At 47.0% G+C, this 26747-nt stretch overlaps 1 protein-coding gene and 1 long non-coding RNA gene across 2 annotated transcripts in view; both read left to right on the plus strand.

Moving 5' to 3' along the window:
* The window catches only part of LOC119960905, a 379220-nt gene that overhangs the window by 38154 nt on the left and 314319 nt on the right, over positions 1-26747 (plus strand). The window contains exon 4 of the mRNA XM_038788480.1: positions 16705-17645. Within this exon, the coding sequence (XP_038644408.1) occupies positions 16705-17645 (941 nt within the window). The remainder of the gene's footprint in view (positions 1-16704; positions 17646-26747) is intronic.
* LOC119960912 lies at positions 12603-16420 on the plus strand. Its single transcript, XR_005459548.1, has 3 exons — positions 12603-12663; positions 14861-15007; positions 16376-16420. It is a non-coding gene; the product is annotated as an uncharacterized LOC119960912 (long non-coding RNA).

Here is a 26747-nt window from a genome sequence, read left to right on the forward strand (position 1 = left end):
GTCAAAATCCCAACATAAACAATGGTAAGCTATGGCAGCATTGTGGTTAGCAATGCTGCCACACGGCGCTGAGCACCTGGGTTCAATCCCAGCCCCGGGTCACTGTCCATGTGGAGTTTGTACATTCTCCCCGTGTCTGCGTGGGTCTCACCCCCACAACCCAAAAAAGATGTGCAGGGTAGGTGAATTGGCCATGCTAAACTGCCCCTTAATTGGAAAAGAAATTGGGGACTGTAAATTTAGAAAACGAAACAAAAGGAAAGTTTTTTAACTAAACAACAATGTTGCTTTCAGTGTCTCAGAAATACTCTGCATCGGAGGTAACAACAGTTGTGGAAGATCAAGTGTGGACACCTCATGGTCCCACTCCAGGGCCACCTGAACATGGACAAGAGCACATGGCCTCTCATGGAAGAGAGGCCAGCAGCCAGAGGAAGCCCTACATTCTCCCCCATAGGGCTCCCATCCAGTCTACAAATTGGTATTTTAAACAGATCAGGAGCAGAACTTCCACTCCAACTAGCCCAGACCGCTCTGTGCAGCAAAGCTGACCCTCTAAAAGAGCATCCTGCGTGAGCCCACTCCCCCCACCCTATCCCCATAACCTGCAGATATTTGGGTTGTGGGAGGACAGCAGAGCACCGGAAGAAACCCACACAGACACAGGGAGAATGTGCAAACTTCACAACGACAGCCACCCAAGCTCGGATTCGAATCCAGGTCTCTGTCGCTGTGAGGCAGCAGTGCCAACCACAATGCCACTAATTAACTATTTTAAACTATCCGACCGTGCATTAGGACCCAGTTGGAAAAGAGACCCTGAACGTCCCGCCCATTCTCTCTGACCGCAGCCAGACGCCAGCGCATGCGCTCTTCACCTCGCTGAACCAACATGGCGGCCGCTCACCCGGGCCTAATCCCAGGCACAGGACCCAGAGCCAAAAACCCGCGACCGCAGAGTCTTATTGAGGGTTTGCGGCGTTCACTGAAGAGTTGCGAAACTCTTCCCGTCCAGAGCTGGCTCCATCACTCCCCCTGGGATTCCATATCCTTACCAGTTTACTGCAGCCCATCCGCATCACCGCTTCTCGTTTCCCTCCGACATGGAACAGAGGAACTACCCAGAATGCCCCGCGGCCGGCTGGCCCTGGAGCATGCGCACTGAGCGCCTGGGCAATGAGTCAGTTGGATGGAGCGGTTTCTGGGCTGCGGAGGATTGTGGGAACTCTCGCCACCACTCATCAGCTGCAGAAAGTCAGTGGGCGATTCTCCGCACTCACGACGGGGGGAGAATAGTGGGCGGCACAAATTTTTACGGGGACGCTGGTCCGACACCCTCCTGCTATTCTCCCCCCACGCCTGCCCCCGGACACGAATAGCTGCTCGCCGTTTTTTTACGACGAGCAGCGATTCTCCCCTGGCCGATTTCCAAGGCCTATTCGGCCGTTTTCACGAATTTGAATACACCTGCTATACAAGTTCGTGAAAACGGCGCCAAAGTGCCGTTCTGCACAACCATGCCACCGATTGGCACGGCCGCACCACGGCCGTGCTAAGGGTGGCATGGTACATACCCCGCGCACTTATTGTTACTCCGCCGCCCCGCTGGATCAGTCCGCGGGGCGGCTGAGGGGCATTACCGACCGCGCATGCGCGGGTCTAACGCATATGCGCGTAAGACGTCATCCGCGCATGCACGCGTTGGAGTCGTCCAATCCGCGCATGCGCGGCTGACGTCATCAATGCATCAGCCGTCGCTAACTTTGGCGCGCGGGCTTAACGAAATTCGTTAAGCCCGCGATGCCGTAGTTCACGGGGCCGCGATGCTAGCCCCGACCGGGGAGCAGTATCGGGTCCCGGGCGGGGGCTCGGAGGCTGCCGTGAAACACGGCCGCTTTCGTGGCAGCCTTCACAACCCGCCGCCTTTGGGGAGAATCGCGCCCAGTGTTTTACTGGCGACTGAGCGCAGATCAGACTTGAACCTATAATTCTGTTCCTTTCTCTCTGCAGATGCAGTCCAACCTCATTAGTGTGTCATATTTTGATATTCCAACATCTGCAATGTTTTTGCTTTTAAAAATTCATTAATTTTATTCTGGAGTCGCTGGCTAGGCCAGTATTTATTGCCATTCATAGCTGCCTTCAGCAGATGGTGGCCAGCTGCCTTGGTGAACTGCTACAGTCCATGTGATGTAGGTACAGCCGCAGTGATATTACGGAGAGTTTCAGGATTTGACCCAGCGACAGTGAAAGAACTGCAATATATATCTAATTCAGGATGGTGAGTGGCTTGGAGGGGTACTTCCAGGCGATGGGATTTCTATGTGCATCTTGTTGTTATCCTTCGTGGTTGTGGGTTTGGAAAGTGTTGCATAAGGAGCCTTGGTGAGTTCCTACAGTGCATCTTGTAGATGGTACACGCTGCCGCCACTGTGCTGGAGGGAGTGAATGTTTGTGGATTGGGTGCCAAGCAAAAAGGCTGCTTTGTCCTGGATGGTGTCCAGCTTCTTGAGTGCTAGGGTAGCACGTTGGCGCCATGAGTAGCACTGCTGCCTCACGGCGCCGACGTCCCAGGTTCAATCCCGGCTCTAGGTCACTGTGTGGAGTTTGCACATTCTCCCCGTGTTCGTGTGGGTTTCGCCCCCACAACCCAAAGATAGAACATAAACATTACAGCGCAGTACGGGCCCTTCGGCCCTCGATGTTGCGCCACCCGTGAAACCATCTGAAGCCTATCTGACCTACACTATTCAATTTTCATCCATATGTGTATCCAGTGACCACTTAAATGCCCTTAAATTTGGCGAGTCTACTACTGTTGCAGGCAGGGCGTTCCACACCCCTACTACTCTCTGAGTAAAGAAACTGCCTCTGACATCTGTCCTATATCTACCACCCCTCAATTTAAAGCTATGTCCCCTTGTGTTGGTCATCACCATCCGAGGAAAAAGACTCTCACTGTCCACCCTATCTAACCGTCTGACTATCCTATATCTCTCTATTAAGTCACCTCTCAGCCTTCTCCTCTCTAACGAAAACAACCTCAGGCCCCTGAGCCTTTCCTCATAAGACCTTCCCTCCATACCAGGCAACATCCTAGTAAATCTCCTCTGAACCCTTTCCAAAGCTTCCACATCCTTCCTATAATGTGGTGACCAGAACTGCACACAGTACTCCAGGTGCGGCCGCACCAGAGTTTTGTACAGCTACAGCATGACCTCGTGGCTCCGAAACTCAATCCCCCTACTGATAAAGGCTAGCACACCATATGCCTTCTTAACAGCCCTATGGCAACTTTCAGGGATTTATGTACCTGGATGCCGAGATAGAACATAGATAGAACAGTACAGCACAGAACAGGCCCTTCGGCCCTCAATGTTGTGCCGAGCCATGATCACCCTACTCAAACCTACGTATCCACCCTATACCCGTAACCCAACAACCCCCCTTAACCTTACTTTTTATTAGGACACTACGGGCAATTTAGCATGGCCAATCCACCTAACCCACACATCTTTGGACTGTGGGAGGAAACCGGAGCACCCGGAGGAAACCCACGCACACAGGGGGAGGACGTGCAGACTCCACACAGACAGTGACCCAGCCGGGAATCGAACCTGGGACCCTGGAGCTGTGAAGCATTTATGCTAACCACCATGCTACCCTGCTGCCCCAGATCTCTCTGTTCATCTACACTAACAAGAATCTTGCCATTAGCCCAGTACTCTGCATTCCTGTTACTCCTTCCAAAGTGAACCACCTCACACTTTTCCGCATTAAACTCCATCTGCCACCTCTCAGCCCAGCTCTGCGGCTTATCTATGTCCCTCTGTAACCTATAACATCCTTCAGCACTATCCACAACTCCACCGACCTTCGTGTCATCTGAAAATTTACTAACCCATCCTTCTATACCCTCTTCCAGGTCATTTATAAAAATGACAAACAGCAGTGGCCCTAAAACAGATCCTTGCGGTACACCACTAGTAACTGAACTCCAGGATGAACATTTGCCATCAACCACCACCCTCTGTCTTCTTTCAGCTAGCCAATTACTGATCCAAACCGCTAAATCACCTTCAATCCCATACTTCCGTATTTTCTGCAATAGCCTACCATGGGGAACCTTATCAAACGCCTTACTGAAATCCATATACACCACATCAACCGCTTTACCCTCATCCACCTGTTTGGTCACCTTCTCAAAAAACTCAGTAAGGTTTGTGAGGAATGACCTACACTTCACAAAACCGTGTTGAGTATCGCTAATCAACTTGTTCTTTTCAAGGTGATTATAAACCCTATCTATATTATAACCTTTTCCAACATTTTACCCACAACCGAAGTAAGGCTCACAGGTCTATAATTACCAGGGTTGTCTCTACTCCCCTTCTTGAACAAGGGGACATTTGCTATCCTCCAGTCTTCCGGCACTATTCCTGTCGACAAAGACGACATAAAGATCAAGGACAAAGGCTCTGCAATCTCCTCCCTGGCTTCCCAGAGAATCCTAGGATAAATTCTATCTGGCCCAGGGGACTTATCTATTTTTACACTTTCCAAAATAGCTAACACCTCCTCCTTGTGAACCTCAATCCCATCTAGCCTGGTCGACTGTACCTGAGTATTCTCCTCAACAACATTGTCTTTCTCCAGCGTAAACACTGACAAAAAATATCCATTTAACGCTTCCCTTATCTCCTCTGATTCCACACACAACTTTCCACTACTATCCTTGATTGGCCCTAATCTTACTCTAGTCATTCTTTTGTTCCTGATATACCTATAGAAAACCTTAGGGTTTTTCTTGATCCTATCCGCCAACGACTTTTCGTGTCATCTCCTCGCTCTTCTTAACTCTCCCTTTAGGTCAGGGGTGTCAAACTCAAATACACCGTGGGCCAAAATTAAAAAATCGGGACAAGTCGAGGGCCGGACTGGTTCAATGTTTTTTTGCAAAACTTATTGAAATGAACTTATTGAACCTGGAACTAATAAAGCTTAGGTTATTGCCTATAAAAACAACATTAAATATTAAATAAATAAAAAAATGAGTTGCATTTATTTCTTATTGCTTTATCTGGAGCTTTTCCAGAGTAATTTCTAATGAAAACATTTTTCCACAGGCCAACACTTTGTGATTCACACTATACCTGAATAAACTCGGCATCAGCCATATCATACGCCATAGGCGCTTCAATTGCTGGAGCCAGCTTTAACAGTAATTAGACATTATTAGGGCAGCACGGTGGCCTAGTGGTTAGCACAACCACCTCACGGCGCTGAGGTCCCAGGTTCGATCCCGGCTCTGGGTCACTGTCCGTGTGGAGTTTGCACGTTCTCCCCGTGTCTGCGTGGGTTTTGCCCCCACAACCCAAAAATGTGCAGAGTAGGTGGATTGGCCATGCTAAATTGCCCCTTAATTGGAAAAAATAATTGGCTAATCTAAATTTAAAAAAAAATTAAAATTAAAAAAAAAGTAATTAGATATTATCTCACGGGCCAAAGATAATTCCACCGCGGGCCGGATTTGGCCCACGGGCCTTGAGTTTGACATATATGCTTTAGGTCCTTCCTGGCTAACTTGTAACTCTGTGCAGGTTAGGCGGATTGAATCATAGAATTTACAGTGCAGAAGGAGGCCATTCAGCCCATTGAGTCTGCACCGGCTCTTGGAAAGAGCACCCTACCCAAGCCATGCTAAATTGCCCCATAATTGGAAAAAATGAATTGGATACTCTAAATTTATATTTAAAAAAAGAATGATTTAAGCATCTTGAGTGTTGTTGGAACTGCACTCATCCAGGCAAGTGGAGAGTATTCCATTACACTCCTGACTTGTGTCTTGTAGATATTGGACAGGCTTTGGGGAGTCAGGAGAAAGGTTACTTGCCACAGGATTCCTAGCTTCTGACCTGCTCTTGTAGCAATAGTATTTATATGGCTAGTGCAAATCAGGTTTTGGTCAATGGTAACCCCCAAGATGTTTATAGTGTTTTATTACAGATGTAGCTCACAGAAGAGTCTAGAAACACAGACCAGTTAAAGACTGTGTTTATAATCAGCTAAACTATTTCTGTTTTTAATCCTTTTTACGTCTACAATATTTTAAAATGAGGGAGGCGGTGGCATAGTGGTATTGTCACTGAACTGGAAATCCAGACTACTCTGGGGTCCCAGGTTCAAATCCCGCCACTGCAGATGACGAAATTTGAATTCAATTAAAATCCGGAATTTAAAAGTGATAAACATGAAACAATTGTCGATTGTTGTAAAAACCCATTTGGTTCACGAATGTCCTTTAGTGAAGGAAATCTGTCATCCTTACCTGGTCTGACCTGTCTGTGACTCCTGACCCACAGCAACGTGGTTGACTCTGAACTGTCCCCTCAAAGGCAATTTGGGATGGGCAATAAATGCTGAACAAATAAAATGGGACATGGACATCGCTAACATGACCAGCAACTCACCAAGCCTCTTCTGAAAATACCTGACAAATCCCCTAACTTACAAGGATATGGACAACAGGAACATGGGAACATCACAACTTGGAGGTAGTTTGCTGTGCCTTCACTGTCTCTGGGCTAAAGTCTTAGAGTTCCTTTCCTAACAGCACTATGGGTACACCAACAGTACTGAGACTGCAGTGATTAATGAAGGAAGCTCACCCCCAACTTTGGAAGGACAATTAGGGATGAACAACAAATGCTGGTTTTGTCAACAATGCTCCCATGAAAGAATGAAAACAATCTCTTGACAATCAGTAGTTTCCCCTTGTGTCTTCTCACACACTGAGCAGAGAACAGCCTCTCCCCAGTTTGACCCCACTTGTGATTAAGTGCACATCCAAGTGAAACCTTTCCCACAGAAAGAGCAGGTGAAAGGTCTCTCCCTGATTGGCTGAAGCCTCGTCCACACTCACAACACATCGCTCCCTCTGCGCTTCCGCATCTTCACCAGTTTGCAGATGCGACAAACAAGACTTACCATCGCTATCACTGCGCATGCTCCAAACACCGGGCGGTACTGCGGTTGCGCACTGTTCTCCCGTGGTGTGAATAGAGGACATTCCCAACCGTGAGGCATACTGGGTATAAACATTGCCATTGAAAGTTAAAACCAGTGAACAGTGAATTTTTTTGATATCATGTGGCGAATGGGTACACTGGGATGGGAATCAATAAAAATTAAGAACCAAATTATACAACTACGCAAGTAATCCTTTCCTTTAGGTAATTTGGACATTCTGAATTCTTCCTCAGTGTACCCGAACAGGCGCCGGAATGTATCGACATAGGGAATTTTCACAGTAACTTCATTGCAGTGTTATGTAAGCCTACTTGTGGCAATAAGATTGTTAGGGCGGCATGTGACGCAGTGGATAGCACTGGGACTGCGGCGCTGAGTACCCGGGTTCGAATCCTGGTCCTGGGTCATTGTCCATGTGGTGTTTGCACATTCTCCCCATGTCTGCATTGGTTTCACCCCCACAACCCAAAGATGTGCAGTTAGGTGGATTGGCCATGCTAAATTGCTGCTGAATTGGAAAAGAATATATAATTGGGTACACAAAATGTATTTTTTTTAAAAAAAATTTAAATAAAGATTATTATTATTGTTGTGCATAAGCCTGTGGTTCTTTCTATCCAGGGATCTTTTAATGTTCCTGAGTCAGGAATCTGGCCTGAACTAGATTCTATAATAATCATCATTATTATTGTCACAAGTAGGCTATGAGAGGTCTATGAAATGCAGAAGAGATTAAATGGCAAGCAAAATGAAATGGCAATCGAGAATATAGAAAGATTTCTAACCCTGATGGTGACCATTCTGTCAAGTGGACGATTCAGTGAATCGGGAATGGTGAGAGTGTGGTGCTAATAATGCCAGGGTTACAGGGTTGAACCCCGTGCTGGCTGTCCAAGTTCCTCTGTGTGCACGTTTGCTGCATTCTGTTATGATTCTTGGATTTGGATTTACTGTCACATGTACCGAGGTACAGTGAAAAGTATTGTTCTATGTACAGTCCAGACAGATCGTTCCAGACATGAAAACAGAGTACATACTGTGGATTACCTCCAGAGTTGACAATTCTAATGTACTCCTGACTGCTCTGCCACATTCTTCCGTCTATAAAATTGAGGTCATTCAAAATTTTGCTGCCCCATGTCTTAACTTGCAGACAGTCCATTTACTTACACAACACCCCCTCCAATTGTGGCCCCTTTTGCAGCCCCCCCCCCCCCCCCCACCATTTCAATTGTGCACGATTGGTGGCCCTGCTCCTTCAGTTGCCTCAACACTAAGCTCTGGAATATGTTCTACTCACTCCCACACCTTGTCAGCCTGCTGAGATTTGAACCCGTGTCCCCAGATCATTCGCCTGAGCCTCTGGATAACCCGTCCAGATGACATGACCACTACACCATATTCTCCCCTCAACTTGGGGTGAGAAAAGGGCGGCACGGTGGCGCAGTGGTTAGCACTGCGGCCTCACAGTGCTGGGGACCCCGGTTCGACCCCGAACAGGGGTCATTGTCCATTTGGAGTTTGCACACTCTCCCCGTGTCTGTGTGGGTCTCACCCCCACAAACCAAAATATGTGCAGGTTAGGTGGTTGTCCATGCTAAATTGGCCCTTAAGTGGAAAAATGAATAAAAATGAAATACATTTGGGGTGAGAAAGCATCTGAGCAGCAGAGATTTGGTTGATTTAAGGTTTCCAGGTGCTGGGAAGCAGGGTCAGTGTGAGAGGCAAGTCAGGAATGCATTGGAATAGTCAAACCTCAAGTTGATGTGGGTGTGAATGAGATTTCAGCAGCAGACAAGCTGGGGCAGGCTGGAGACAGGTAACGTTACAGAGGTGGAATTACGTGGTGTTTGTGATGGTGTGGATATGTGATCAGAAACTCGACTTGGATTTAAATCTGACACGGAGATTGTGAAGAGTGTGGTTCAGCCTCAGACAGTTCCCAGGGAGAGGGATGGACTCGGGAGTTAGGGAATGGGATTTGAGGTGGTGGTGGCTTTTGTCTTCCCAATATTTAATTAGAGGAAATTTCTGCTCATCCAGTACTGGATGTGGGATAAGCAGTTTGATAATTTAGTGACAGTGGAGGAATGGAGAGGGATGGTGGTGAGGTAGAGCTGGGTGTTGTCAGTGTCCATGTGAAAATTAACACGGTGTTTTTGGATGGCAGGACAGTGGATAGCACTGCTGCCTTACAGCACCAGGGACCCAGGTTTGAGTCTGGCCTTGGATGACTGTCAGAACAGAGTTTGTGCATTCTCCCCAAATCTGTGTGGGTTTCCTCCGGGTGCTCCCACAGTCCAAAGATGTGCAGGTTAGGTGGTGTTATGGGGTTAGGGTGAGGTTATAGATCATAGAATTTACAGTGTAGAAGGAGGCCATTCGGCCCCTCGAGTCGGCACCGGCCCTCTGAAAGAACACCCCACCCAAGCCCACACCTCCACCCTATCCTCGTAACTCAGTAACCCGACCCAACACTAAGGGCAATTTTGGATACAAAGGGCAATTTGGCATGGCCAATCCACCTAACCTGCACATCTTTGGACTGTGGGAGGAAACCGGAGCACCCGGAGGAAACCCACGCACACACGGGGAGAACATGCAGACTCCGCACAGACAGTGAACCAGCCGGGAATCGAACCTGGGACCCTGGAGCTGTGAAGCAATTGTGCTAACCACCATGCTACCGTGCTGCTTATGGGCCTAGTTAGCGCACTCTTTCAGACGTATAGTCCAAACCCGATGGGCTGAATGGACTCCTTCCACACTGTAGGGATTCTATGGATTCTCATGCCATCATGTCGATGGGAAATAGGAGGGGCCAAGGATAGATCCTTGGGGGACACCATGTTGCAGTGGAAAGGGAGGTTGGAGATGGGGTGGCCATTTGTAAACAAGTTGGAGTCAAAGGTTGTTTTCTCAGGCAAGGTGAAGATAGTGTATTTAAAAGTGAGAGGGGCAAAACCAGAAGAGAGAGAGAACTGTTAACAATATCAGTTAATGTGAGGAAGTTGGTTTGTCAGTGGTTTAGTGAGAATAGGGTCAAGGGAGCAGAAGTCAGGTCTTGTAATCAAGATGAGATTGAACAGGACATGACAGGAGATCGGAGAGAACCTGGAGATAGATCCGAGTTCACACTCAGACGAGGGGGATTTTTAGTGACAGTTTGGCCCAGTGGAGCTAGTGGAAGGGAGGGAAGCAGCAGAGGCAGCTGATCAGATTGTCCACGCACTGTAATTACTTGTGAATTCGCTGGTGTCTCATCAGGTTGGATGACTGTGTGAATCTCTTCCCACATTTGGGGCAGGTAAACGGCCTCTCCCTTGTGTGAACTCGCTGATGTGTTAGCAGGCTGGATGACTCAGTGAATGTCTTCCCACACTGGGAGCAGGTGAACGGCCTCTCCCCAGTGTGAGTTCGCTGGTGTACAGTGAGGTCAGATGATGTCTTGAACCCAGTTCCGCAGTAGGAGCACCTGAACAGGTTGTCATCAGTGTGAATACGTTGATGGCGCACAAGTTCCCGGGAACTTTTGTAGCACTTCCCACAGTCTTGGCATTTAAATAGTCTCTTCTCACAATGAACACTCTGGTGATTCAGCAGAGTGGATAACTGAGTAAATCCCTTCCCACACTCAGAGCAAGTGAAAGGTCTCTCCCCAGTGTGAACCCGTTGGTGTGTCCGCAGGTTTGATGACCTACTGAACCCACTGCCACACACAGAGCAGGTGAACGGCCTCTCCCCAGTGTGAGTGCGCTGGTGTTCATGGAGTTGAGATGACTGCTTGAACCCAATCCAACAGTGAGAGCATCTGAACGATCGCTCGTTGGTGTGAACACGATGATGGAGTATCAGGTCCCGGGAACTTTTATAGCACTTCCCGCAGTCTGGACATTTAAATGGTCTGTCGTCCGTGTGAACCCGCTGGTGCGTCATCAAGTCAGATGACCGAGTGAATCCCTTCCCACACTCCCGGCAGATGAATGGTCTCTTCCCAGTGTGAACTAGCTGGTGTCTCAGCAGGTTGGATGACTGAGCGAACCCCTTCCCACACACGGAGCAGTTGAATGGTTTCTCCCCGGTGTGCACTCGCTGGTGTTGCAACAGGCTGGATGATCGAGAGAATCCCTTCCCACAATCAGAGCAAGTGAACGACCTCTCCCCAGAGTGTCTGGGATGATGAATTTCCAGTTGAGATGGTGATCTGAATCCCTCCTCACATTCCCATGGTTTCTCCTCACTGTGAATGGTGCTTTTTCCTTCCATGTTCAAAATTCACAGATATTCAGGTTGCAACAAATTGCAACTAATCCAACAAATCAGATCCTGATGTAATGTTTGGTTTGAGTTTCCTGACTGCAAATCTTCCCCTTGTAACACTCTGTCAAATTGATTGAAAACAAAAAAGAGAGTGAGAGAGAACCCACAAAAACACAGGCAGGTTGTAAAATTGACCTAAATTAATCTGGTCATTTGTGGGGCCAGCACTGGGTAAAAGTGACCATGAAAACTGCTGGATTGTCATAAAAACCCAACTGCTTCACTAATGTCCTTCAGGAAAGGCAAGCTACTACCTGGCCTTAACCCACCTTTGCAAGAACACAAGAAATAGGAGCAGAAGGAAACCATTCAGCCCGCCGAACCTGCTCTGCCATTGAACACAATTATGGCTGTTCTTGGTCTTCCATTCCCCTTTCCTGCCAGCTCCCCGATCTCCTTCACTTCCTGAGAGACCAAAAATCTCACCATTTTAACCTTAAATATATTCAATGATGGAATATCCACAATCCTTTGTGCTAGGGAATTCCATGTGACAAGAAAGACAGAGAGAGAGAGAAAATGAGAGTGAGTCCTGGTGCAGAGACAGAAATTATGAGGGAAAGGGAGAGAGAGAAGGGAGTGGGAGTGACAGGAGCAATGGAGAGGCTTTTTCTCAACCTAAATCGGAATCACAATTTGACAGAATCTCCAAAACCCTTAACCTCCACCACCTGGATGGACTAGGACAGCAGATGGATGTGAACATCACCACCTGCAATTCCTTTCCGATCTTATCTGACATCCAGTGCTGGAAGAGCAGAAATTTCCGCTATTTCAATATTGAGAAGATTAAACCCATTCTCTTCCGTCCCCTCGACAAACTCCATCCCTGTTTGTACCTGCCAAATGTCTGAGGCTGAAGCAAACTTTTCACATCCCTGGTGAAATATTTAACCCCTAGATGAGCTCCCAAACATATATCCACATTATCATCCAGATCACCTATTTTGTAACGTTTCTCTGAAAAATCTTAATGTTTTATTCTGTTCCTAGCACAATATAAATACGAATTATTGTCACAGCTCTGGATACGTATCATTGTTCTGCCCCATAAATAACAATTTGTAACTCAGAGTGAAAAAGTTTGATGGGACATTCTGACATGAAGAAACATTTGTAAAAATGTTGCCCCCAACAATGATGGCGACTGAGCCTGCGCTGTACTCCAATCAAGATGTTAGACGCGCGTGCGCACTACTGCGAGTACGCGATTTTAAAAAAGTGTGCGCATGCGTATTTCTCCAAGTGCGAAACCAAGATGGCGGCTGCTTCGGCTTGTCTGTGAGAAAGCTGCAGCCTCCGCTCCGGGCACCGGTAGGTTATTTTTCCAGACTTTCTGTTTCTATAATATGTTTACGAAGTGTACCGAACGACCGGGCTCATCCCTCCGACCTGCCATTCCGACCTTTACGGATTGTGAATCGGAGAAAGAACCTTCTTCACGTCACCATTAATCAAACTGCGCATGCTTCACTCAGCCCAGTCCCGCCCCCCCCCCCCCCCCCCCCCCAATTCACTGAAACTGGTTGGAGGACCAGCTACTCCTGATCGGACCTCCGGTCCCGCCCCTCTGCTTCCATTGGTCCGGAGATGCCGTCAATCATTCCCCGGGCATTGTGAGTTATCAGGTGAGAGGTCCATCAGTCAGCATGGTTTTGTGAAGCGTAAATCGTGTTTGAATCATTTGCTAAAATTCTAAGACGATGTTACAAGCCAAGTGGATAATGGGGGTACTGTAGATGTATTTGGACTTCCAGAATACATTTGATAAGGTGCCGCACAAAAGATAATAAACAAGGTGAGATCCCATGAGGTTGTCAGGTAATGTAATATATCATTTTTTCAGTGTCACAAGTAGGCTGACATTAACACTGCAATGGAAGGCAGCACGGTGGCTCAGTAGCCCTGTTGCCTCACGGCGCTGAGGTCCCAGGTTCAATCCCGGCTCTGGGTCACTGTCCGTGTGGAGTTTGCACATTCTCCCCGTGTTTGCGTGCGTTTCACCCCCACAACCCAAAGAGGCCTACCGACTGAACTGGCTTGGGACAATTCACACCTCTTTAACCTGGAGTTACCTCTCTCTCTGCATCTTTGATGATTTGATTGCCTGCAGGTGCTCGCATTCCGGGGCATCTCTGACTGTGTCTATATAAACATTTCTGGAACAAGCCTTTCCATTCACCTGAAGAAGGAGCCGTGCTCCGAAAGCTCGTGTTTGAAACAAACCTGTTGGACTTTAACCTGGTGTTGTAAGACTTCTTACTGTGCTCACCCCAGTCCAACGCCGGCATCTCCACATCATGTCAACCCAAAGATGTGCAGGGTAGGTGAATTGGCCACTCTAAATTGCCCCTTAATTGGAAAAAATGAATTGAGTACACTAAATTAAAAAAAACACCAATGAAGTTACTGTGAAAATCCCTTAGTCGCCACATTCCGGCGCCTGTTTGGGTGCACAGAGGGAGAATTCAGAATGTCCAATTTGCCTTACAGCACGTCATTTGGGACATATGGAGGATGCCAGAGTGCCCAGAAGAAACCCATGCAGACACGGTGAGAAGGTGCAGACTCCGCACAGACAGTGACTCAAGCCAGAAATCGAACCTGGGTCTCTCATGCTGAGAAGCAACTGTGCTTGCTACTGTGCCATCCTTAAAATAAAGAGTAGGCACCACTGGACTTCGAACGCAGGATCTCCTGTTTACTTGTCAGGCGCTTGAACCAATAATAATATGGCTTGGATAGAGGATTGGCTAACCAACCGACAGTAGAGTGAGGATTAATCTGTCTTTTTCTGGTCGGCAAGCTGTTCGCAGTAGAGTGCCTCAGGGGTTGGTTCTCAGGCCCCACCTATTTACAACCTATATTAATGATTATGGGACAGATAGAATATACAATATCCAAATTTGTAGATAACACTGAAATGGGTGGGAAAACAAGTTGCAGTGGGGAAATAAGAAATAAACTAATAGATTTGCATAGGTTGGGTGAGTGGGCCAAAATTGAATAAAAAGGCAACTTATTATCTAAATGAAGAGAAACTTCAAAATGCTTTTGTACAGCGGGATCTTGGTGTCCTCCCATCCATTCTTCTCACCCACTTCCCAACCCCCTTCCATCCACTGACTCTGTCAACACCTCCTGCTGCCTTGGGAAAGCGGGCAGAATAATCAAATAATCACCCGAGTTATCGTGTGGCACAGTAACACAATGGTTAGCACTGTTGCTTCACGGCGCCAGGGACCTGGGTTTGATTCCCAGCTTGGGTCACTGTCTGTGCAGAGTCTGCACGTTCTCCCCGTGTCTGCGTGGGTTCCTTTAAGGTGCTCCGGTTTTCTGCCACAAGTCCCGAAAGACGTGCTTGTTAGGTGAATTAAACATTCTGAATTCTCCCTCGGTGTAACCGAACTGTTGCCGGAGTGTGGTGACTAAGGGATTTTCACAGTAACTTCATTGCAGTGTTAAGCCTACTTGTGCCACTAATAAAGATTATTATTCTGTTTATTTCAAGGAGGGTGGAGTCTAATAGCAAAGTGGTGTTGCTGCAACTGTACAAGCAGCCAGTGAGGCCACATTTAGAACACTACAGTTTTGATCACCTTCTTCAAGGAACGATGGGGGTCTGCCAAATGCGGAAAGAATTTCTTCTCCCAAACTGGTAAATCTTGGAATTATTTACCCCAGGAAATGTGGAGGCCGAGTCCTTGATCAGTTGCAAGGCTGAGATCGATCTGTTTTTAATCAGTAGGGGAATTAAGGGTTACTGAGGGAAGGTAGGAAAGTGGACTTACTGAGTGTTAGATCAGCCGTGATCTTATTAAATGGTGGAGCAGCTCAAAGGGCTCAATGACTGACTCCTGTTCCTATTTCTTCTGGTCTGTTCTGTTTGTCGGAAAAGATTTCCAGTATCTGTGTGACTGGAGAAGCCCTGAGATATATAAAATCCTTGTTCGACACCACCTGGACAGCTGTGATTTAAAAAAAAAAAAACCCCTACAAAAGCAGGAAATCTTCAGCATATTGGGCAGCGCCTGTGGAGAGAAACAGAGTTAATGTTTCAGGTCAGCAGGATCTTCCATCAGATCAAGAACAGTGTGTTCCCATTAGGGACAAAGGGGCAATCTGTGTGTGGAGCCAGAGGACATTGGTCAGCTGTTGAACAAATATTTCACATCTGTCTTCACCCAAGAGAATGAGGAGGTAGATATGGAACTCAGACAGAGAGACTGAGGTTCCTGAGCAAATTGAGATAGGGAGTGACATGGTATTGGAGGTGTTGGCAGGCTTAAAAGTGGACGAATCTCCAAGTCTGGACGAACTGTGTCCCAGGATGCTGTGAGAGATGAGGGAGGAGATTGCAGGGGCTCTGACCCAAATTTTTTATTCCTCTCTGGCCACGGAGAGGCGCCAGAGGCCTGGAGATCACCTAATGTGGTCCCACTATTTCAGAACGTTTGTAGAGATAAACTCGAGAACTACAGACTAATGAGTCTCATGTCAGTGCTAGGGAAAATATTGGAAAGAATTCAGAAGGAGAGAGACTTATCTTCACCTTGAAGAGGCAATATTTGATCAGGAATAGTTGGCATGGCATTGTTAGAGGGAGGTTATGCCTAACAATTTTGGATTGATTATTTATGTGACCAGCTGTGTAGATGAGGGTAGTGCAGTTGATGTGGTTTACATGGATTTCAGCAAAGCCTTTGACAAGATCCCACACAGGAGACTTTACAAAGAAGGCAAAAGCACATGGGATACACGTAACATGATATGGTAGATTCAAAATCAGCTTAGCTGTAGGAGACAGGGGGTGATGACAGACGGCTGCTTTAGTGACTGGAAGCCAGTGTAAAGTGGCACACCACAGGGATCCAGCAGAGTGAGAATGGAGAGAGACTGTGTGGGATGGAGATTTGCAGCTTTCGGGGAATAAGAGAGGAAAAAATGTTCCATAGGAACTAGAATTGTCTGTTCTGAGTTTCTGTCCTGTACCAAGAGTGATGACTTTTGTAAATTGTTTTTACAGGATATTAGATGAGGAGGAATTGCAGACAGAAATCTCAAACGTCACGTCTCGATCTGACAGTCACTCGATCCCTTGGAACCTCAATATCATCGGCCTTTGAATCTAGAAGGAGAAATGTTTGCCCGAACTGTCAGCTAAAGGTTTCAAACATCAGTGTGACTGGAAAAGCATCGAGACCCACACAATGCACACCCTAGTGAGAGAGTTCCAGTGAACTGACTGTGGAAAGATCTTTCACCAGTTACACAGCCTGACAAAACATCACACCATTCACAGTGAGGAGAGACTGCACCCGTGCTCTGTGTGTGGACGAGGCTTCAACTGATCATTGAACCTGGAGAGACACAAGGTGACCCGCACTATGGAGAAACCGTGGAAATGTGGGGACTGTGGGAAGGGATTCAAAGCTCCATCTGAGGTGGAAATCCATCGACGCAGTCACACTGGAGAGAGGCCATTCATCTGCTCTGACTGTGGGAAGGGGTTCAGTGATTTATCCAACCTGTTGATGCACCAGCGAGTTCACACCGGGGTGAGGCCATACACCTGCTGTGATTGTGGGAAGGGATTCAGTCGATCATCCAACCTTCAGTCACACCAGAGGGTTCACACTGGTGAGAGGCCATTCACCTGCTCTGAATGTGGGAAGGCGTTCACTCTGTTATCCCATTTGCAGTCACACCAGAGAGTTCACACTGGGGAGAAGCCTTTCACCTGCTCCCAGTGTGACAAAGGATTTACTAATTCATCCAATCTACAGAAACACCAGCGGGTTCACACGGGGGAGAGGCCATTCACCTGCTCTCGGTGTGGGAAGGGATTCACTCAGTTAACCCACTTACTGACACACGAGGCGGTTCACACTGGAGAGAGGCCGTTCACCTGCTCTGAATGTGGGAAGGGATTTGTTCAGTTATCCAAGCTGCTGATACACCAGCGAGTTCACAATGGGGAGAGGCCATTCACTTGTTCTGACTGTGGGAAGGGATTCACTCAGTCCTCCACCCTGCTCTCTCACCAGCGAATTCACACCGGGGAGAGACCATTCACCTGCCCTGCCTGTGGAAAGGGATTCAGAGATTCATCGACCCTGTTGAAACACCAGCGCGTTCACACTGGGGAGAGGCCATTCCTCTGCTCTCAATGTGGGAAGGGATTCACTCAGTCATCTAGCCTGCTGACACATCAGAGAGTTCACACCGGGGAGAGACCATTCATCTGTTCTGTTTGTGGGAAGGGATTCACACAGTCAGCCAACCTGCAGACACATCAGCGAGTTCACAAGCGATAACAGGGGCTGGATTCTGCTGTTACTGCTCCTGTTAATCACATCCAGGGTTGACATTCTGACACTTGAAGTGGGAGAGTTTCTTTCTGCTGGACTGGCCGGTCTCCCGACATAGCTCCCAGTGGGCTGATGTTGAGTCTTAAGAGCACATTCCCACTGAAATGATCCACAAAAGCTGATGAAGGACACTTATTTCATCCTGTATAGGGTTCAGTTCTGGCCTTGGGTGACTGCCTGTGTGGAGTTTGCACTTTCTCCGTGTCAGCGTGGGTTTTCTCCCGGTGATCCAGATTCTTCCCACAGTCCACAGATGTGCAGGTTAGGTGGATTGGCCACTCTTTTGAGGTCCACCAACCATGCCAAATTGCCTCAGTGTCCAAGGATGTGCAGGTTAGGTGATTGGCCATTCTAAATTGCCCATTTGTGCCTATGTGTAGGTTTGGTTATTGGGATAGGATGGGTGAGTTGACTTGGGTGGAGTGCTCTTTCAGAGGGTCGATGCAGACTCGATGGGCCAGATGGCTGTGAGGAGGATGCAGAGATGCTTCAGCAGGATTTGGACAGGCGGAGTGAGTGGCACATGCATGGCAGATTCAGTATAATGTGGATGTCCACTTCAGTAGCAAAAATAGGAAGGCAGATTATTTGAATGGGTGTAATTTGAGAGAGGTGGATACTCAGCGCGGCCTGTGTCCTCGTGCATCAGTCGCTGAAAGTAAGCACACAGGTACAGCAGGCAGGAAAGAAGGCAAATGGTATGATGGCCTTCATAACGGGAGGAATAGAGATGTTTTACTGCAGTTGTATGGGGCATTGGTGAGGCCACACCTGGAGTATTTTGTTCAGTTTGGTGTCCTTATCTGAGGAAGGATGTTCTTGCAATGGAGGGAGTGCAGTGAATGTTTACCAGGCTGATTCCTGGGATGGTGGGACTGTCATATGAGGAGAGACTAAATCGGTTAGGATTATATTTATTGGAGTTTAGAAGAGTGAGAGGGGATCTCATCGAAACTTCCAAAATTCTAAAAGGATTAGACAGGGGAGATTCAGAAAGAATGTTCCCGATGGTGGGGAGTCCAGAACTAGGGGTCATAGTTTGAGGATAAGGGGAAACATTTACAGACTGAGGTGAAGAGAAAATTCTTCATCCAGAGAGTGGGGAATCTGGAATTCGCTACCACAAAAATTGTTGAGGCCAAAACATAGTGTAATTTCAAGAAGGAATGAGATATTGCTCTTGGGGCTTGAGGGATCAAGGGATCTATGGGGGAAAGCGGGACCAGGGTATTGAACTCGATGATCAGCTATGATCAGAATGAATGGTGGACAGGCTCAAAGGGCCTGTTTTACTGCAATTGTATAGGGCCTCCTGCTGCTTCTATTTTCTATGTTTCTATGTCAATAGAATGGTATGTTGGCCTTCACAGTGGGAGGAATAGAGATGTTCCCTACCAGTACAGGTGGATCTAAAATCAATACATTTATCTGTGTTCCATTGAGTTTGCAGCCAGTTGGCTCCATTGGTCTGTGTCAGTATTTATGCTCCACATGATCCTCCACCCGCCCCTCTTCATCCCCCCCCCCCCCATCAGCATCTCCTTCTATTTCTTTCTCCCTCATGTCTGTATCCAGATTCCCCTTCAATGTATTCATGCTGTTCACCTCAACCACTCGCTGTGGTGGTGAGTTCCACATTCTCACCACTCGCTGGGTAAAGAGGTTTCTGCTGAAATTCCTATTGAATTATTGAACCTCCTCATAATCTTCCATTAGGTCACTTTTCAGTTTTCTCTTTTCTAGAGAAAAGCAGTCCCAGTCTTTCCTAAGGATTAAATGCGCTGTTCTCGTATATTCTTGGAATCTTTGTTGCTCCTTTTCCAGAGTCTCTATTTCTTTTTTCTAAATGGAGATCACCAATGTTGACGGTGCTCCCAGTGTCGTCCAGCCCTGGATCTAAACAAGTTAAACATAACTTCCTGCTTTTCAATTCGATCCCTCTGGAATGGAACCCTATATATGGGCCCCACACTAGGAAAGATGTGATGTTCTCAGAGAGAGTGTGGAGGAGATTTATGAGAATGGTACCAGAGATGAGGGACTTCAGTGAGCGGGGGAGACTGGAGCAGCAGCAATTGTTGTTTTGAGATCTGTAGTGAGATCAGAGGAGGCCATTCAGCCTATTGATTCCCTGTTGGCTCCCTGGAGCAAACTAGTCAGTCCCATTACCCCAAACTATCCCTGTAGCCCTGCAAGTTTAGATCCCGAGATGCCCATTCTGTTTCCATTTGAAATCTTCCATTGTCTTCATTTCCACCCCCTCACAGGCAGCGAGTTCCAGGTCATTACCATTCCCTGCATCAAAATATTCTCCCTCACATTCCCTCTGCATCTTTTACCCAAAACCTGAAATCTGTCTCCCCTCGTCCTTGTCCCTTCAGCTAATGGGAACAACTTTTCTTTATCCACCTTATCAAAACCTGTCAATTTTGTCCACCTCTATCAACTCTCCCCTCAACCTCCTTTGTGAAAAGGTGAACAACGCCAGCCTGACATTGACCATAAAGAACAAACAGAATATGTTAATGTCTGAAAATCACAAGGAACATTTATTTTCTGTTTTAAAGATATTGTGAATTATATTGTCCTGGACAATAAATGAATTGGAATATTTTACCATGGGTGTGTCTGAATGGAATATTTCAATCTGGTATCCACCTATGTTCTAGTGAAAGCCTGGAATGTGTAGATGGGATGAATGAGTTGATCACTTTCTCTTGGAAATATTTCCATTCCTGCCCATGAATTTTGTTTTAAAGAAATCCATATTTGAAAGCCCGGCCACTATGTGAAATATCAGCACTGTAACAGGGAAATAAGACAGACACTCACTTTGGTCTTTTCATCAACACATCTGAGTTAAGAGTGTGTGACATGATTTTGGTACACTGGTGTGAGTGTGTGTGTGTAGATGTGATTTGTTACATGTGAAAATAGCAAGTGTAAATTTACGGTGAAATGGGCTGAAGATCAGGTCCCAAACACACACAGCTACTTGAGACACAGCAGGAGATGAAATGGTTAATGTGACCAAGGGATTGAGACAACATTGTGACATCATCAAAGCGTTGATACATACATTAGACTGTGTCAACTCTTATTTACACTGAATAAAATTTAACCATTGCCACCAATAAGGGCTATCACTGTGAATCATTTCAGAGTTTGGGAAAGTGGGGGTGTTATGGGTCAATACAAATCAGGAGTCTGCTCCACCATTCAATGAAATCAGAGCTAATCTGATTGTGGTCTCAACTCCTTTCCTTCCTCCACCCTTTCACTCTCTTGTCAATCAAGAATCTATCAAATTCAGCCTTAAAGCAGATTCGATGGCACTGCCGCCACCACTCTGGGGAAGAAAGATTCATACACCCACTGTCATCAGGGGGCAAAGTTCTCATCAGCATCTTAAATGGGAGACTCCTTATTTGTAAACCGAGTCCCCTAGTTCTAGTCTCTGCCACAAGAGGAAACATCCTCTCAGCATTCTCTCTCAATTCCACTCAGCGTCTCATGTGTTTAAATAAGACCATCTCTCATTCTGCTAAACTGCAATGGATACAGGCCCAACCTGTCAAACCTTTCCTCAGAGGGTAACCCCCTCATTCCAGGAATCCGGGGTGTCAACCTTCTCTCTACTGCTTCTAAAGCACTTATCTCATTTCTGAAATAAGGAGACTCAAACGGTACACAGTGCTCTAAATATGGTCTCACGAGGCCCCTGTACAACTGCAGCAAAACATCCTTACTTTTTGTTTCCATTTCCTTTGCAATTAACAACAATGCCATTGACCTTCCTGATCACTTGCTGTACCTGCAGACTAACTGTATCAGGGCACACTGATCCCTCTGTAACTCCAAGTTCTGCAATCTCTCCATTTAAATAATATTGTTTATTTAATACTTCCTGACAAAATGGACAATTCACATTTTCCAAAGTTATGCTCCAGCTGACAGGTTTTTGCCACTCACTTAGCCTATTTGTAATCCTTTGCAGATTCCTTAATTCCACTTCACAAATTACTTTCCTACCTGCCTTTGAGGCATCAGAAAATTTAGCCGCCAGACATTCAATCCCGTCATCCAACACATTCATACAGATTGTAAATGGTTGGGAGCCCAGCACTGAACCTGGTGACATTCCACTTGTCACATCTTACCCACCCAGAAATAACCCATTCATACCTACTGGCTGCTTCCTGTTCGCTAACCAATCCTCTATCCATGCTGGTATGTTGCCCCCACACCCATGAACTCTTATTTTGTGTAATAACCTTTAATGTGGCACCTTGGGAAATGATAAAAGCACATCTACAGGTTCCCCTTTATTGACATCCCTTGCTACTTCCTCAGAGAACCTTGATAAATTAGTGAATGAAATGAAATGAAAATCGCATATTGTCACAAGTAGACTTCAAATGAAGTTACTGTGAAAACCCCCTAGTCGCCACATTCCGGCGCCTGTTCGGGGAGGCTGGTATGGGAATCAAACCATGCTGCTGGACTGCCTTAGTCTGCTTTCAAAGCCAGAAATTTAGCCCTGTGCTAAACCAGCTCCTAATGTTCTAGTCATGTTCACAATGTTCTAGGCAATCACAATGGATTTCCTGAACCCATTTTCAAACACTGTGTCAACCCCTTTCAGCCACTTTCCTGAAAGTGAACAAATTTAAGCAGGAAAAGTCCAACAAATTCAAATATTTTCTTGTGAAAAGTTAATTGATGAAACAGAACGTGGTTATAAAAAGATAACCGAAAATTACTTGAGGATCAAAGACAACCAGAGTACCAGGATGTTCACAATATTCTGGGTCCCAAATAGTTTCCCTTCAGCTCCTTTGTACCCTGTTCCCGTGAGTCCCCACTTTGGACACGGGGTCACTGAACCCTGGGGGTCGCATCACCATCAGCCCTGGTCACCCCCCTGCCCTGAACCCTGATTGGTTGGAGGTGCAGTTCCCAGTCAGGCCTCCAGTACCTTCCTGTCTCTATTAGCAAAGTCCATGGCAGTTTCCCAATTGGGGAACAGGCCCCGTTATTCTCAGCTAAATTCAGCCCTCAGCTCCATCACCTGGCTGTCAGTGACACGAGCAATAGAGACAGACAGGTGCCCGAGGCTCAAATAGGAAAACAAAACTTGTGGATTTTGATTTCCGTAAAGGTCAGCACCTTAGAAAAATTCAAATCCCCAGTCAACAAATGAAAGGATGACACGACGGGACTTCAAGTTTTATGACTTTTGCACTGATAACGGCACCGATGCCGCTTCCGCCGACGCAGTATACCACGAGCCCAGTTGTGGCGGCGACATTGAGGATCTGGGGGCAGTGGAAACGGCGGGGGGGGGGGGGGAGGAGGCAGGGGCTTCAATCTGGGCCCCAATACAGAATAATCACTGGTTCGTTCCAGGTAGAATAGACGGGGCGTTCCTAAATTGGCACAGGGTGGGTATCAAAAGGATGGGGGACGTGTTCATTGATGGGACTTTTGCTAGTCTGAAGGTGCTGGAGGATAAATTTGGGCTACCCCCCCGGGGAATACCTTTAGCTACATGCAGGTTCGTGGAAAAGGTGGGAGAATTCCCACTGCTGCCTGCCCGGAAGATACAGGACAGGGTGGTCTCGGGGATTTGGGTAGGGGGTGGCAAGATATTGGAAATATATCAGGAGCTGCAGGAGGCGGAGGCCTCGGTGGAGGAGCTGGATGAGGGCCTGTGGGCTGACACCCTGGGCAGGGTCAATTCCTCCTAATCCTGCGCCAGGCGTAGCCTGATTTAGTTTAATGTGGTGCACTGGGCGCACGTGACAGCGGCGAGAACGAGCAAGTTCTTTGGGGTGGAGGACAGGTGTGTGAGGTGCTCAGGGAGCCCGACAAATCATGTCCATATGTTCTGGGCATGCCCGGCACTTACAGGGTTTTGGATAAGCTTCGCAAAGGCTCTGTCCAAGGTCTTGAACACTCGGGTATAACCGAGCAGGGGGATAGCGATATTTGGGGTATCGGACGATCCGGGAGTGCAGGAGTCGAAAGAGGCCGGAGTTCTGACCTTTGCCTCCTTAGTAGCCCGGAGAAGGCCCTTGTTAATGTGGAGGAACGCAAAGCCCCCAGGCGTAGAGGCTTGGGTCAGTGATTTCTCAGGTTAGAGAGGATAAAGATTGCCTTGCGTGGGTGCTTACAGGGGTTCTCCAGGCGGTGGCAACCGTTCCTTGACTTTCTCGCGGAACATTAGGTGGAGGTCAGCAGCAGCAGCAAACCGGGGAGGGGGGGGGGGGGGGGGCTTAGGCAGTGGATGGATTTCATTTGTAAAGGGCAGATACCCACCTTATTTTGTTAAATTAAGTTGCTTTCTGTTTTACTGCTATGTTTTCTTTTCGTTGTTTTCTTTTGGTAGTACTTTGTAAAAATTATTGAAAAATTTTGAATAAAAACAAATTTTAAAAAAGTTTTATGACTTTTAATACAACAAAAACAAACTAGAAGCTACTTTAACTCGGAAACCTACACGTTAAACTATAAACGAGAACTGTGCCCTTGCAAAATCTAAAATCACACTCCATAATTATAGTAACTCTGTCCTGGAAGTCGAAACTTAATTGTGTCAGAACCTGTCCGAAGTGATGATTCATTCCCGAGGATTTACTTCTGTTCTTCAACCAAGACACAGAGGTTAAAAAAAGGGAGAATAGAACAGAATGTGAACTAGCAAAATACATAAAAATGGAGTGTAAAAGCTTCTGTGGCTATGTAAAAAGGAAACGTTTGGCTCAGACAAAGATTTGGCCATTCCAGATAGAGTCAGGAGAATTTAGAATGAGGAATAGAGATCTCTACAGCCACCTCGTTCAACACTCTGGGATGCAGATCATCAGCTTTTGGGGATTTATTCACTTTCAACCCCATTAATTTCTCCAGGACGACTTTTTCACCAATACTAATCTCTGCCAGTCCCTTGGTTCTCTGGTGTTTTGGGGACAATTTCTGTATCTTCCTCTGTGAAGACAGACACACATTGTTTAGTTTCTCTGCCATTTCCTTACTCCCCATTATAAAGTCTCCTGTTTCTGCCTGGAATGGACCCACATTGGTCTTTGCTAATCATTTCCTTTTCACATTCCTGTAGAAGCTTCTCCAGTCGGCTTTTATGTTTCTCACCAATTTGCTCCCATCAGTTTCTTGGTCCTCCTTTGCTGAATTCTAATGGATCTCATGAATCTTTAAATTTTCTTATTAGGCATGGTTACATTTCCTGTTGGATTTTTTTCCTTAAAGGAATCTATATTTGTTGTGCATATGCAAAATACAAGTTGCAAAAATCCCATAGGCTGCTCTCGCCATTGACAGAGAGAGCGCTGACTGGAGGTGGTTTAACCCGAGGGTCAGCACACCTCAGGCGAGGGGCCTGGTTGAGAAGGCGGGGCCGTCATGAATAAAATCAGCCAGTACGGGAGTTGAATCCTCACTGTTGGCCTCGCTCTGCATCACAAACCAGTCATCCAGCCAACTGAGCAAACCAACCCCCTGATAAATATGAAATAATTCCTTAAATATTAGGTATTCCCTGTACCAATCAGTTTCCCAGTCCACCTCAGAAAACTTGCCCCTCATACCCTGATCGTTTTCTTCTGTGAGCAACACCCAGATAAATTAAAAAGAACCATGTAAACACCAGGGCCCATCTCCATGGCAACGTGGCACGCTTTGGGGGTTCCAAACAGAAATAGCAACTAAATATCTTCAAACTTCCAAACACCCTTCACTCTGTGATCCTTCTGCAATTTGAAGCCAGGTATTAGCAACAAGGCTCAAAGAGAATCAGCCCACTGGAGGCAAAGTGGTGAGACCGGCCAGTCCAGCAGAAAGAAACCCTCCGACCATCCCCACTGACCACCTGTCAGAATGAACAAAATGCAGTCCTGGATGTAGGGCAGAAACAATAACAGCAGAATCCAAGCCCTGTAATCAATTGTGAAATTGTTGGTGTCACAGCAGGTCCGATGAAACATGTAATCCCGTCTCACGTTGAGAAGTGGACGGCGTCTCCCCAGTGTGAACTCGCTGGTGTCGCCTCAGGTTGGATAATTGGGTAAATCCTTTCCCACACTGAGAGCAGGTGAATGGCCTTTCCCCAGTGTGAACTCGCTGGTGTCTCCGGAGGGTGGATAAAGGAGTGAATCCCTTCCCACACTGAGAGCAGGTGAACGGTCTCTCCCCAGTGTGAACTCGCTGGTGTGCCTGCAGGTTGGATAACTGAGTAAATCCCTTCCCACACTGAGAGCAGGTAAAAGGCCTCTCCCCAGTGTGAACCCGCTGGTGTATCCGCAGGTGAGATGATTGAGTAAATCCTTTCCCACACTGAGAGCAGATGAATGGTCTCTCCTCAGTGTGGCCATGCTGGTGGCTCAATAGGTGGGACGAGTCAAGGAATCCTTTCCCACATTGGGAGCAGGTAAATGGCCTCTCCCCGGTGTGAATTCGCTGGTGTCTCAATAGGTGGGACAAATTAGAAAATCCTTTCCCACACTGAGAGCAGGTAAACGGCCTCTCCCCAGTATGAACTTGCTGATGTGTCTGCAGATTGGATAACTGAGTGAATCCCTTCCCGCACTTAGAGCAGGTGAACGGCCTCTCCCCAGTGTGACTGCGTCGATGAATCTCCAGTTCATATGGGAATCTGTATCCCTTCCCACAATCCCCACATTTCCACCGTTTCTCCATGTTTTGGGTCCCCTCGTGACTCTCCAGGCTGGACAATCAGTTGAAGCCTCTTCCACAACACAGGTACGGACCCTCCCCACTCTGAATGTTGTGATGTTTTTTCAGGCTGTGTAACTGGTTAAACCTCTTTCCACAGTCAGTTCACTGGAGCACTCTCACTCGGGTGTGTGTTGTGTGGCTCTCGGTGCTTTTCCAGTCACACTGATGTTTGAATTCTTTAGCTGACATTTTGGGCAAACATTTTTCATTCCACATTCATAGTCTGAGGATATTCAGGTTCCAAGGAAGGGAGTGACTATCGGATTGAGATTT

This window comes from Scyliorhinus canicula, unplaced genomic scaffold (assembly GCF_902713615.1).
Source record: "Scyliorhinus canicula unplaced genomic scaffold, sScyCan1.1, whole genome shotgun sequence".
NCBI lineage: Eukaryota > Metazoa > Chordata > Chondrichthyes > Carcharhiniformes > Scyliorhinidae > Scyliorhinus > Scyliorhinus canicula.